The 15,132-nt window shown below is 42.7% G+C and overlaps 1 protein-coding gene across 1 annotated transcript in view; it reads left to right on the top strand.

Moving 5' to 3' along the window:
* LOC120900649 (frizzled) overlaps window positions 1–15,132 on the top strand; it is a 233,206-nt gene that overhangs the window by 46,169 nt on the left and 171,905 nt on the right. Inside the window, exon 2 of the mRNA XM_040307939.1 lies at window positions 10,425–10,544. Coding sequence (XP_040163873.1) covers window positions 10,425–10,544 — 120 coding nt within the window. The remainder of the gene's footprint in view (window positions 1–10,424; window positions 10,545–15,132) is intronic.

Raw genomic sequence — 15,132 nt, forward strand, 5'->3', positions numbered from 1 at the left:
AGGGGAGCGACCCGTCCGTAGACAGCAAAGCGTGTAAGACGGGGTAGAGGAAGTGTTTTTGTAGATGATAAATGCATACAATCGGCTTTGCGGGAGGTGACTTGTGGCAGAGGGGATAGGGCGACCATGGTTAGTGGTAGTTTTGTAAACCACATCGTTTAAGGTTTGTTTTCGTGAGGCGAGGGGGAAGCAGCAGTGTTTTCAATCAGCCTTTTCCTGGCCGGTTAATGTTCGCCCGAGTATTTGACCTTTCGTTGGGTTATTTTTGAAGATGAATTGGACGGCGAAGGAGTTGGTGATTATGAAATAGTTGCTGTAGATGTTAAGGAAGCTTGTTTTGAAGTTGATTGTATTTGTAGGTGCTTGTAAGGTCTATGCGAGCTTTAGGATGCCTATGCTCGCCATTTTGTAAGACAATTATGTAGAGAGTATCAGTTAGATGTTTTCCTCAAGGAAACCTGAAATTTTGATATTAATGTCATGATTTTGCTTCTATCCAACTCGAATTCCTTTATGTCGACATAAGTCGACATCTGCTGTACTGATCACATTTTGTTCATACTCAATCTTAGTGATCTCGTATAGTACCACATGAACCTTCAAAGGAATTTTTGTTGCCTCTAATTTGGAAATACTTCCTTCACCAGCATCCGTCCCGAAAAGGGTCTTATCTCGAAACGTCGATTAAACGGTTTGCTCTCCTTTAAGCGATCAGATAACGCCTGTCGCTTCCTTATAAGTCGCTCCAGTCTAGTTCAGCTGCCGGTCGGCTCAATTTGGGCCGAAAAATGAAACTCCACAACCTTCTGTTTGGTGCGCTGGTGAGATGGATGTCTTGCATCGTTTTGTGTGATCGCATTCCACGTCTTAGGCTCCGGTATCGACAAGGGTTGATTCTCTCGGTTGGAAAACCGAATTCATATAAGGGCATCTCGCATGTCGCACCCAGAGTTGCATGTTGCTCAAAATCGAACCCCGGGTCTCCGGTTCTCTCAAGTGTGTGTGCCGTCCAATTTAGGCTAGTTGTGGCCATTGCTGCACACTACCATGCGTGGACAACGTAGTTGCCATTCTTGGCCGCACAAACTTGGAGTGTTTGGGATTAGGTCTCTCGTGCGCCTTCAAAGACACAAAAAGACGGGCATATGGGCCTGAAAGGCCTAGAGAAATCCCAAATCGTGTCTTAAAAACGAAACGCAACATAGTTTGTGGTCATGGCGGTTGGTGTATATTGAGATTGGTTTGAGCGTTTATGCGTCTCGGAGGTTTTCTAGATCGCATCTCAACGCTTTCGTCCTCACTTGTGTTTGTGGTTCAAAATTATGGAATCTGTATTGCAGTAGCAGCATTCCGGTGAGATGTAAAAAAGCGAATACCAAAAATGTCGTCCTTTTTTGGGATCCGTTCACGCTAGGCTTTTCTTTCTATTGAAGCTTTCTCCCTGACACACACAACTGTTCCATATGCATCAACTCAGGCTCAGGTTCATCCAGCCGAACGGGTCTCCTCGCCGTGTTTGTGCAAATTTCATTAACATAACGATATTGGGCGGGCGAGCCTTGGGAGTGTTGAATGCTGTCACCTCGGTAACGACGGTCTTTCCTCTGCAAGACACAGAGTGTGTGAGGGTCACGCCGTTTTTTTTCTTCTCCTTTCTTTCCGGTGATCGATCAACATTCTTCAGCACCCGGCTTGACCCGGGAACAGTGTACGACCCGCATCGGTGCCTGTCCCCAGTCCCCGATGATGGAAGGGATGTAAAAGATCCTGGCGGCGTGGCACTCGCCAGCTCACTCTCTTGAGTAGATTGAATTGAATGGAGATTGAAATTTGCGCCGAGATGGGCAAGAGTGGTCGGTCGGCTAGGGCAGACGCAGATGACGAAATGGAAAAATATTTTAAGTGAACGATTGACCCAAAGTCTCAAGGCGGGGTGCTGCTGTGCTGCCGCTACCGTTTGTAACGACGAAAGACCGCAAAAAAGGAAGAAATCCTTAGCTTCAACCCTCCTCTCATCAACAAAAAAACGAGTCCGAGCATGTACTCATGTGTCTATCTATATGCAAATAATCTGCCTGCCATGCTCCTGCTCCTGCTGCTAAGTGTGGTGGTCTCCTGCCCCTTTGGTGGCGGCCTCCTCATAGTGATCGTGCACCGTGGCGCTCGGGTTTTGTTGAGAGGCGCATTTTTTTTTTTGTTTGGTGTTGCAGGAGTTCGTTGTTTCACTGTTTTGCGTGGCCTCTGCATCTCATTATCTGTGGCACCGCGGGCCTATTTAAACGAGATTGAGTATCGATTTTTTTGTGTGGTGCGGCTTCGGCTAGTCTCTCTCTGCAGCTGTCTGGGATCTCGGTAAGTTGGCAGTGTCGGTATTTGAACCATGCGGCGCATTAGAGTTCTTTGTGGTTTCGTTCATGAGCTGTCATTCCGCCACTCAACGTGGGCGATGACGCATTTTTTTTTTTTGCTGCTGCTGTTGTCTTCTCCTTGGGAATTCATCTGGCAAGATAAAGCCTTTCTCACCTAGCCAGCAGTAAGAAGTGGAGTTAATTCTTCTACGGCCCAAATTTCAGTCAGCTCCGTTAGCTCCGTCCGGTGAGGTCCGGCGCTGAGGCAATGAAACGCATTTGCACGATTGCGGTAGAGATGTGGCTGTTTTTTTTTGTGTTTGGGGCCTAAAATTGCGTTTAGTGTCGGATCTGGGTCCATTTCGTAACGAACTTTTCCCTCCAGCGCCACGCCCGGAAGATCGGTATCCACCACGGTGAATGTGCATCGTCACACCACACATCAACAGGGAAGGAAGCGCTAGGTCCAGTTATTTTTCCATTAGGAACTCGGTTGTACAGCGCAACTTACATCTTGCGTGTTTTGCGGAGCACGTGCTGTGTACGCACATGTGTTGTCTGTACACCTTGGGCATTTCTGAACGTTTGGTTTTGCCATCTCCTGATGGGCTTTCAGCAGCAGCAGCCTCCTTCCAGCAGTGGTGGAGTGGACTGGAATATTTAAGCTTCCATGTGCTCGAACGGCCACTCTCCGTGTGTGTGTGCCTCAGTTTGTTGATGATGGCGATATTGAGTGAATATTAATTGGCTTCTTGAAAAAGTTGTGTACTTGGAGCAGCAGGCCCAGGTCGCCTCTCTGCATAACGGGTGTTTGAAGAGGGCTCGTAGCGATGCCTTCACCTCCGCTCAGCTCACCTCTCCCATTGCAAGGCTCACAACAACACCGCTGGGTCGTTGAATTTTTTGCCCACTTTCGCTTACGTGAAGCTAATTTCCCTTAATTACCGGTACGTGTTTTCGAGCAGCACGCCCAGCGCCTGGAGTGGAGACCCGTGGAGACTAGGTTGGCTCAGTTGCCAGAGGTTGAATCTGATCGGCGCCACTTTGCGGTCGGGTTTATTACTACACCGACCGGTGTGTTTGTGTGTACACATTGCGCACACGGAGCAGGAAAGCGTGTTGGAGTTATTTTTCCACCCCGAATTCAATTCTGTGACCGTCTTATCTTGATGATGAGGCGTCTGAGAGTGACAATTTTAATGTGATTAGTTTTACCGTGCTTTCGCGAAGATTTGATTGGATATGATATGGGGGGAGGGTGATGGGACGAAATGGGGAAAAGGCCACACGCAACACGGTGAAACTCAATTAAGTGTGAATAGTGTTGATTGAGAGGCGAACATCAACGTATCGGTTGCAATTATCACTTGCGTTTGATGTTTGCAATGTCGGGAAAAATGGTTCATTTAAGCGTTTGGAGTTAGCAGAGCGAATCAAATTGGGTATTTTTTCAGTGCATTGATTATGGTTGTTTCGTTTTCTGAAGTTATCCAGGTTTGAGATCTTCATGTAAATTCATTAAATATATAACTTCATGTCTCTTTCATTCCAGTTTGTATGATGTTTGAGGCAATAAGACTCATTTTACCATAGCTGAAGGCTCAAAATTCTTCCTTTCAAAGCATAATTTGTGCCTAATTTAAGCTGAATAGCTTTCAGCTACAATGCCGTTTTCACTATTATGCTCCAATCTTTTGAATTTTGCCATCATGTTGCCTTGAGGATCCAAAAGACAAAACCGATCCCATATAAAAGGATAAGTTTAATTTAGTTATCGTTGTAATTGTAGGCTTCCGGGCCGGGAAAATCTGCCGCTTCCGGGCCGGGTTCTTTGTGCTTGGATTCATTATATTCCTATCACCACTACCGGGTAAGCCTACAGTGCAAAATTCTACCAGGAATGAGGCAAACGGGCCTGCCAAAACACAACCCCAAAATGAATGAGGCCCAGATTTTTCGTGCTTGTGCGCCGCGGCCCAACGCAGAAGTCAATTTGATGGCGTGTTTTTGAAAAGCGAAGAATACGCTTTTCAACCTCGCTTGAAAGGCGTCCGTTCCCCGGGCCAACCGACACCCAATCCACGTCCGAGAGGGGTGAAAAATTCTTTCAAATGATGGTTGGAAATTTATTGCTTAGCGGCAGGCGCGCGTTGTCTTCGGCTGGTCTTGGCAGCCGTTCTCATGGATGGGGCAAGAAAGTTCCCCAGCACCGCCGGGACTCTTTGTGGGAGAATAAAAGAAGAATCTGTCTTGGTTTTTTGGGCCGAGCAGGACGGAACTCTTCTGGGTGGGCATGGGTCAGAGAGGGAGTTTTAATTTGAAAATATGTATACACCACGACAACAGCACACACACCAGCGCATTGTTTCGGCTGCGGGTGTAAAGCGCCGTTTGCTTCCGGTTTGTCCAATGGGACTGGGAGCGAATCTCACTGCAGAACCTACCCACTAAGATGGGTCACAACCTCTTTCTCTTGCTCTCTAGCTCATTCTCCCAGAAGCCGAAACAGTTTCATGAAAGACACAACTTTTGGCACAAAGGAACCTTGGAGTCCTCCCCGCCCAGGAACAGTTCATTTCGAATCAATGGTGGAAGTTTGTGTTTGTGTGTGATGAGTTTGCTGAAAATATTACGCCAAAAATCTTATCGCGAAGCTGCTGGTCCGCTGGAGCTCTTTTGGGACGTTTTAGGGACTGTGGGAGTCTTCCGAACGATGAAACCTTACGTTTAGGTAGGTTGGCGTTAGGAATGGTTGGCATCCGGCGTGCTGCCATCAACAAGCAAAGCACACCGCGCAGCTATCATAGTGAGCACTGGGTGTGTTGTTGGTTGGAGTGGGATCTTGCGAGGATGAACGTTTTTTTTTATATCAAAAGACTTGTCGACGGTGGCTCCAGAAAGCAATGAACGGTAAGGGGACAGCTGTGGTGCTTGGTACAAACAGTTCAGGAAATGGTTGGTAGAAAGATGAATCGGTGGTGAAAGAGTAATTAAATTTGAACGGTAAATATTGAATCAAGCGGAATGGCACCCGGAGCGTAAACAATGAGGGAATGAGTTTCCGATGACGATCGAAAGTTCGCGCGGGACAACAGACAGTCTTAGACAGTGGTAAATACAGAATGGTAAACAATATGGCTGCAATATCGTTTTTCTTTGGTGTTTTTCTTTTCTAAAGCTTGTTTTGTTGATCGTTGAGCTTTAGAAATAATTTAAAGAGTGATGAATGTTTTCGATATTCGATAAGTTTTTTGATTCGTTGATGTTCAGAAGTGCTTTCAATATGCATGTAAAAAAACTGGGAAATTTGCTTGCTTAATATATTATACATTTTTCATACTCAAACCGTTTTTGAGGCCAAATTAAGCTGCTTTTGGACATAGTTCTACTGTAAGTAAACATTTGGCGTTCAACTGAAATACTGATGCCTCTCTGAACTTTGCACAATCGTAACTCGAGCATGAGGAATTACAATGTCAATTAATTTTAGAGGATCGACTCCAAGCTAGCTACTGAAAACTCAATGTTATTTCTAATAGAGGTGGATCACTAATTCCAACTAGATTATTATACTGGTTTTAGGTTGTTTTTTGTTTGTTTGATTTTATGTGAAAAATTTGTATGGAACCACCTGTCAATCTAATATCTTTTGTCAAGATTTTTTTGTTAAAAAGTACATTGCACATTGTATTTTTATTGATCATTTCTATGATACGAGAGTATCCTAGGACATCGAGAGAATATTTCAAATTCTTTTTTTGCACCCAAGTGTATATTCGCTGGATCTGAACTTGGAAGAGCTAGAACATCTGTTCGACTGCAAATTAATTCATCTGCCGGGGATGCACTCATTTGGATTAGTGCATTAAAAATGTTTTAATTGATCCGCCTATGCCTGTCCGACCCACGATTTCTTCCGCCTCGGCACAAACCCTATTGAATCTGCGCAACATTGCATTTTCGATCATTAATTTTAGCTGAACTCCTCTCGGCGGCTGGCGCGGGGGTCGATCATTATCTCACCGTACCTTTCGTGAACGAGATTCCCATGCACACACGCACTCACACAAAACGCGCCTCTGTTCGTCCGGGCAGCACACAATCGTTTTGTTGCACCCCCGAAAACTCATTGAGCTGCACTTATTTCCATCGCTTTCCCGTGCCCCGATCGGCATGGAAATTCGCATGGAACTCAATAAAACTTTGAACCATGCGGAATGAAGGTTTGCAGTGTACGCTCAACAGCCAGACAGCCAGTCTGTATGGCTTCAGCAACTCCGTGCCGTTTCCCTCGGCATCGAAGATCCATCAATCCGATTCCGAATTGCAAGTGAGCGCTCTGTCGCGGGCGGGTTGGGCAAACGGAGATGAATTGCGAACGAATCGGGTGGTACCTCGCGATGATGGTGCTCCCATTTTCATTAGCATTTTTAGCCAGTCGTGTTGCTGCAGTTGCGCTTCGCACCGGAGGCCGTATTTTTTTGTTTTAGTTTTGTTGTTTCCTCCTACTTCTGGGACGGATGGACGATAGTTTCGCCGCGGCTTGCATAATCTGTAAACGGTGTCACGGAAAAGCTATTAGCGGATTGGAAAACAATTACAAATTATCCAGTCTCGTTGTGCAGTCGATTGGAAAGATGTGTTAGACAGGCACTGGTTTTGTTTTGTGCTTCTTTTTGTTTTTGTTTTAGCTTTGTTTGATCGACTGGGTGAGCGAGCGCACGATTTCGGAGGAAGGAATTTCAGCAACCAACAACCAGCTTGTACTTGAGTGTAATTGCAGCGAGTGCTCTTTAAATGTTAGCTTCGCTGTTGTGTCCCAGTGAGTGTCTGCCATAGCGCGCTAAAGAGTGCTGTTTGGCTTTTGTAAGTTGCACTGTTTTTAGAGGGTAATGAAAGTGGCCTACACTTTGTTGAACCGATTGAGCACCGATGTTATAAAGATATTAACCCAAATACATAACAAGTTCGTTCCAATCATCGGAATACCATCGTTTCCATCGTATAACATACCTTGGAAGAGGACGGCTTTTTTGGAAAAAGCTTTTGCCTTAATGTCCCGAAATGCCAATCTCGATGACTTGTATCTGAGCTCTGAGCTAATTAGCTTTTTTGGTCCTCATCTCGTTCCACCAACTACCCTGAACTGGCTCGAACTATCGGCTCAAGATTGATTGGAATCGTTCAATTTCGTGGAGAGTTGCCCTTCCCTCCGGTCCAAGCGTCGATAAGTCAAAATCTATTGGACGAGTACTTTGCAGAAATTGAAAGACCCACCTCGCGGGAATGGCGCAGAGGAAGATTCGTGATGCTGGTAGGCCTCGCCTCGCCGAAGAAGATCTAGGTCAGAAGAGCGGTCGCGCTCGTCTGCAGCAGGTGAGACGATTGTTTCGTGCTTTTTTGTCTGCGTTAAGCCCGTTACCGAAATCATTTGCCGAAGCGATGACAACCGTTTTGGATGACTTGGATAGATCCTGCCGACGCCTACCTTTAACATTTGCTACGCACGCGTCCATCAGCGCTAGTGGGAGTGGATGTGGCCAGGAAAAAGAAGATTAAACTTTTACGATGATGTACCATGATGATGCCAAACCATGATCGCATGACGTAGCAAATGTTACAGCCGGTCGCGACACGCTGACCCCGATAGAGAGACTGCGGCGCGACTACGATCACGATCACGTGGAAACGAGATCCCGATGGGGGTTATATTCTTGCCTTGGCGTGCTGCTCCTCCCTCAAACGATATCGCGGGGTTGGATTACTTTCTCGCGCCGCACAGTTCGTGGTTGCGATCGTTAGGGTCGTTTGTGGGTAATAAATACGTCCTTTTTTGCGTGCACGCGTTATGTTTTTCTTCCATCTCCTCCAGTCCTGGCAGTGATTTGCGCGCGGACTGTGGAGGACCGGTTTGGGTCTTGGTGACCTGCTTTAAATTCCCGTACCGAAGCAGACACACACACAGCGATTTGACTTACGAGCGTACGAGATGCCTCTCCATGCATGCATGCTGTGCGTGTGCGATGGGACTCGGTTTGGTTAGTTGTCTCCCTGGGTACCTCTGCCGCCGGTGCGTACTCGATTTCGTACCGCATGCAAATAGCAATAAATCAAAACGCTGATGAAACGTAAACGAGGGCAAATACGCTAAAGGGGGGTCGGAGGATGTTGGAGCCACTTGGGTTAACGGTTGCTGCGGTGGTGCACAATCATCGTCTCTCACGTATTTACTGCGATAGATCTCTCTGTGTGGACCCGTTTGTCGGTCCAATTTCATCGCAATGGACTAATTTACCTGTGGTCCCGTGGCGTACCTTTATAGCAGCACCCTTATATGCTGTGTGCACGGTGACGGTGTGACAGGCCGATCTGCAGATGTTGGAAGTGCAGGGGACTCTTGCAGGGGACCGGAAAAAGATTAGTCCATCTTGTGCCGAACGTCTTGTTTGTGGTCCTGTTTGCCTCGTTACGTTCTGTGGCGCAAGTCGAAGAAGATTTATTGAACTGGGGACATTTAGAAAGGGGTTTAATGTTGATGTATGCCGTGGCCGTGTGTGAAGGAGAGTGTACCATACGTGTAAGATATACGCTGCTGTGTGCAGCAAACAGTTGGATAGCTCTTTTCCCGATTGAACCTAGGAATTGTCATTTACGAAGGGTTTTAAAGATTGTTTTAGCAAAAAACTTGCCATGAAACGACTTAATTGTGTGAGTTTTAAGGTTATCTCGACAATAAATTAAGCGTCAAGCGTTTCCAATGTTTCGTAGAAAATTGAAGCAAAATCGTGTTGTTTTTTGTCCAATTATTCTGATGTCAAATTATTGATTTCAGAAGATCAAGTTCGTTATTAACGACATTGGCCACAGATACTATTGACGCCATTTGCGTGTGTTTTTCACTTGATATTATAATAAACTTTGAGCAACCTGTAGGTGAGAGTTGTCCGCAGATATATTCTATAGATCCTACAAGACCTGAAGGAATCAATTTCTACCTGTAGAGACTCCCTGTAGCAGAGACTAATATGTTTAATATGTCCAGGTAGTGGAATTACTTATTATGTTCAGAGAGCCTTTATAGCCGGGCAAGACCTCGTAGGTCGTTGCGCCAAAAGGATACGATGGGTTAACAGATGATGTTGATAAAACGCAACTTAATTGATAAGCAATCGAATAATTCGTTTCTTTACTATTAAATCTAGTTCCTTGGATATTATGTGGTTTACAGGAGTTTCAAAAGTTCTTATTATTTTGGGACACTTAGTTGCACCCTTTAAGGACATTTGGAATCCAATAGAAATTTCCAATGCGTCTGTATTGGAGATATGATCATTATCATACAATGTGTTGTAGCTCAAGATATTCTTCATCAAATTTGTGAGGTATCTTTGCTGAAAAAGATCATCTAGATCAGTAGTATTAAACGAGATTTGTTTTACGTCATTTTGAAATTGTGATCTAAAGTGATTCGTTTATTGAGAAATGTACCAGGTATTATAGCGTATCTTCTTAATAGCTTCCGACCGCTATACTTTTTAGATACTGACCACCGTTCTCGTATGTGCAGTACCAAAGAGCCTCTATTATGGACACCAGATGTAATGTGACGAATACATCAAACAAATTCTCAGCTGATATTACAAAGCTCTTAGTAAAAAACAACTTCAATTCAAAATCCAAATCCATTAGCATGAACCCTATTCGATTACAACTCTTGTTATAGCTGATGGACTATGGTGTGCGGTGAAAGCCCATGGACTGTTCCATAGTACTCGATTTGTACCAAAAACTTTGAGAAAATCATAAGCCACCTGCTGCACTATAGCACTGCTCATTAACGTTTGCACCTTTGATGTTGGAGTTTAATCGTGCTACGAACGAGATTTTCTACTACCACGCGAGCTCTCTCAATTGCAACCGTTTTCCACAATCCTTAAAAGCTTTTCCAACTAATAACTCCTGTTCAAATGTATGATTCAAATTCAAAATTTCCCCTGCGTGTACCTACTGTACTATTTGCAGAAGCACTATTTGCACTAACATTTTCCATATATTCCGTTTGTGGTTTTATTTCAGGTTACCAAGGATTGCGGTGCACCGTGCAACTCGATGTTCTTCTCGGAAAACGAGCGCACCGTGCTGAAGTACTGGGTCGGCTCGTGGGCTGCCGTGTGCGTGGCGAGCTGTTTGTTCACGGTAAGTGGGAAGGTTTTTTGGGGAGGGGAGGACATGACGCTAAGTTCGTGCCGAGTTTTATAGCGTTCGAGTATAATACAATTACTGTGCCGGGAATATGAGTTTTGCGAACGATCCATGACACATGCGCGCGAAGCTGCGGAAGAGCGCGTGATGATGAGCCATGAAGCAGCCACGGCGACGAATGATGGTAGGAATAATGATGAACTGGTGGCCGCCTTCACCCGGTGGGAAGCGGCAGCGGGTAGAATGTGCCAACACGAATTAATAATTACTAAAGTTTTCTTCCGCACCCCGTGCTGCGATGTTTGCCTCATCTTGCCCCTTCTGGTGCAAAAAATGATAATGAAAACGATGCTTTTTGGTGCAAGTTTTCTGTCTCTCGCAGCCTCTGTACACCGGGTGCGTAGAGCGGAAAGCCGTCCGACGGAGGCTAAACCAAGGTAATTGCTGCGGTAGGTTGGCGCTGCCATATTTTCTCGTTGTTTGTGTAAAATCAACATTGAAATTGGTTGGAACAGGTTTTAATTTCTACACAGTTTTCTGTTGAATATTTGGTTGTTCGGATCAGCTCACCGACGGGCAGGAAGCCACACAGCGCCACAACATTCGAATTTTCCATTTGCCAACTCTGCCATCCAAGGGAGCGGCTAAATAAATTCAAATAAATCATAGAGCTTCTCGCATTTCGGATCGCGCACTCGAGTTCCTGGAACGCGGAAGGCAACCAGTCCCCGCACAGAGAGATCTGCACAAGTTTCGCTGGATTTTCGGACACGCTCATCTGCATTAACGGGAAACCCTCTATCCGGTCGCTGCTGCCGCTAGTACGCTAAATTTGGTCGAATGAGTCTACACACTACCAATTAGCGTGTGAAAATTAATTCACATCCGGCACACGTGGGGAAGATAGATATTCGGGCCAATCCTCACCCGCACTATCATATCCCGGCAGGCCCGACGAACCTGTCAGTCGAGTCAGGATGCACCCGCCGACTGTCCCCGGGCTAGGGTTTTGTGGAATTCCAGGAACCACCGGGATGGCTCATGCGGTTCTGTGTACAGATTTACTCCACCAAAGATGGGATTTTGTGACGCCATTCCGAACAAAGCCCAGCATCCTGCCAAAAGCTCGGTTTCTAATTGCAACCCAAAAGAATGGACAGCAACGAGATTTTGTGGTTCCGTCACAGGTGCGTTCGGACCTTCGGCTGGCTCTCTCTCTCCTTTTCATCTGTGGTGGATGTCGATGCTTTTGCGCGTTGTTTGGTGTGTGTGATAGTTCTTCTCTTGAACACGTTTCCAATCCCTGGGATGAGGTTGTTTTGGGTGGGGGAGTCGGGATTGTGCAATTGAATTGACTTGAGCTGTTATTTTCGACCCCCCGGAAGTCACGTTTGCACACTGGTTTTGTTGTGGCGATGCACAGGTGCATGGTTGAACGCTTAACACACGTCTCTTCTTTCAGGACGACCCGGTTAAACGAGAGAGGTTGAGAGTGTGGTTGAGAAAGAGGCTATCGATTTCTTCCTCCCTGATAGATATTGGAAATGGAATGCATGCTGAGTAGAATGATTTGCTCTACTGTTAGGGAAACATGGCAAATCGTTTGCAGTGAATTGGTATTGATCTGGTGCTCTAGAGCATTGCTTATGTATTTTCCTTTGCTGTAGAATGAATGAATTGTTATCTACTTATTCACAAACGACAGACGCCTGACGTAGAAATATTACAATAAATGGTCGGCAAAACGGAATGATTCCTACAATGTTTCTTTGATACCTATGCTCCAATTCACCATCAGTTTATTTATACATTAATCAAAAATCATAACCCATTTCCCGCTGCAGGCTCTCGAGTTGCAAATCATCCACACTGCACTGCACATCAATTCGCATTCTTTCGGAGTTTTTGTTTGATTTTTCATTACAAAAATAGCTTTGCTCTTCTGTGCCCAGTGGCTCCCACTCTGATGGACAATGTCATATCGAAAGCCAGCAGTACGTACGTCCTCCGTTTTCAATCATCTCCGTGTCATATTTGTTTGCTCCTCGTACCTTACTCACCCCATTATCCTTCATCCAATACCATGCAGGAACATCTCATCAGGAACAAAAAAATCAGGTCAAGTTCTTTTTGAAAGTCCACGGAAGCTGAGCTGAGCGGACGGTGGTGTGTTCCTGCTTTATTGCAATGCCAACTCAATCAGGCTCAACCTGATTTTGTGTGCGAGCTTTTGGCAGCGTTTCAACAAATCCCGCATAATGTGGATTGAGATGGCATTGGTTTTTTTCTTGCTATATTTGTTTCATTGGTCCTCTTTGGGAAATCTATCATCGCAAAATGGATGGTTTGATACGCTGGCTGCTGGTTTGGTGGTGATCTGCAACTTTGTTTGCACTTTGATTGGACAAGCTGCATGGGGAATGTGAGGTAGAAATGTTTTTGGTTCTAAAATTTCATTAACAAAATTGCCCCATTGGAGGTTTCTGTGATGAATGTGGATTTCAGCTTTTCATTAGCATGAAGCAATATAATCGCATTTTTTAGCAAATGTACCGAAAGTTTGAAAAAGACGGAAGTGTAGACAAAATTCCAATGATGTGTATGTACATCGGACGTCATTTAGAAGGAAAACAAAGTGGCATTTGAAAAGTTATGTTCATTTTTGCCTTAAATAGTTAATGGTCAGTTTCATTCACATGTAAATGCAGTGAAATTTAGAAGTTCAAGCGTGTTGTAAAGTTTTTAAGTTAGTCGAGATTGCTACATGGTACTTGGTTCAATCCAGAAGAAAAACGTTTGCAAAAAAATAATAAAAATATCAATAACTATAATAATGATAAAAATAATAAAAATGATAGTAATGTTTATAAAAAATTAGAATCATAATAATAATAATAATAATAAAAAATAATAATAATATGAAAAATAAAAAGAAAAATAATAATTGTGAAAATGATATTAATTATTATTATTATAAGTGTTTATGTATTGTTATTATTTTATTATTATTATCATTATTTGATTATTATTATTATTATTATTATTATTATTATTATTATTATTATTATTATTATTATTATCATTATTATTTTTATTATTATTATTATTATTATTAATATAATTTATATTATAATGATTATTATAATTAAGATTATTATTATGATTATAATTATTATTATTATTTTTATTATTATTTTTATTATTATAATTATTATTATAGTTATTATTATTATTATTTTTATTTTAATTATAATTATTGTTATTAGTAGTATTACTATTTTTCTTATAGTTATTTTTTTATGATGATTATGATGATGATTATTATTATTATTTTTATTATTATTGTAATTATTATTATTATTATTATTAGTATTACTATTCTTCTTATAGTTATTTGGTTATGATTATTTCTATTACTTTTATTATTATTTTATTATTATTATTATATTAAATAATAATAAAATTATATAATAATATTATTATATTATTATTTTTATTATTTTTATTATTATTATTATTATAATTATTATTATTATTATTATTATCATTTTTATTTTTTTTATTAATATAATTATAATTATTATTATCATTAGTATTACTATTTTCTTGTTATTATTTTTTTATGATTATTTTTATGATTATGATTATTATTTTCATTTTTATTGTTATGATTATTTTTAGTATTATTATTATTTTTAGTATTATTATTATTTTTATTATTATTATTATTATTATAATTATTCTTATTATTGTAATAATAGTAATAGTAATAATAACAATAACAATGACAATAATAATAATAGTAACATTAATAAATTTTGTCACTTTGTGTGCATCAGTGCAACTGAAAAGTCATGTTAAACCGGTTGTTCCTCTAATGCAAGTTGCTTCCCACCCTCATCCGGAGCTAATTCAAGCAACAAGCTACGAAATAATTCTCAATGTGTGGAGAAAAGAATCGCAATTCAAAAGGAAGAACAAAAGACTACAACAAAAAAACACAACATTCACTATTAGTATTGCCTTGTTGCCGACGAAATAAACGTCACCACCATTTCAAACCGGCGGCGCGCTATAACAATCGTTTGCTAAATTGGCAAACTTTTTGCTCCCCCCCCCAGCCCCAGTGACAGAAGAAGAAGTTGCGCACTGGCCGCGCTCGCTCCTCTTTGTTCCTGCTCTTTTTTTTCAAACTTCTCATCAAGCAAACCACCACCGCCAGGTGCATCTTCCCCGGCACCTTCCTTAAGGACGCACGCCTTCCTGGCCTTCGCATTTGCATGCTCCTCTCGTGTTTCACTGTGTGCCACTGTTTGGTATAAATCCGCGAAATCCTTTGCCGCCACTGACAACATCGCGCAAGGAAAATGCAAGCGCAAGATTTATTGCACCCCCGGTCACTTGCATCCAGTAGAGAGGGAGACAGATGGAGAGTGGGTGAGTTGGTGTGTTTTTCGAACTTCTTTTGAAAAAGTACCGGCAGCAGCAAGCAGCGCGCGCAAACACGGCAAAGATTTGAACAGGAGGTTGGCGTGTAATGACCGTGCTGCACAGAAAAGTTCCCTCCCTGCTGGGACGGGAT

Source organism: Anopheles arabiensis, chromosome 3 (assembly GCF_016920715.1).
Source record: "Anopheles arabiensis isolate DONGOLA chromosome 3, AaraD3, whole genome shotgun sequence".
Taxonomy (NCBI): Eukaryota; Metazoa; Arthropoda; class Insecta; order Diptera; family Culicidae; genus Anopheles; species Anopheles arabiensis.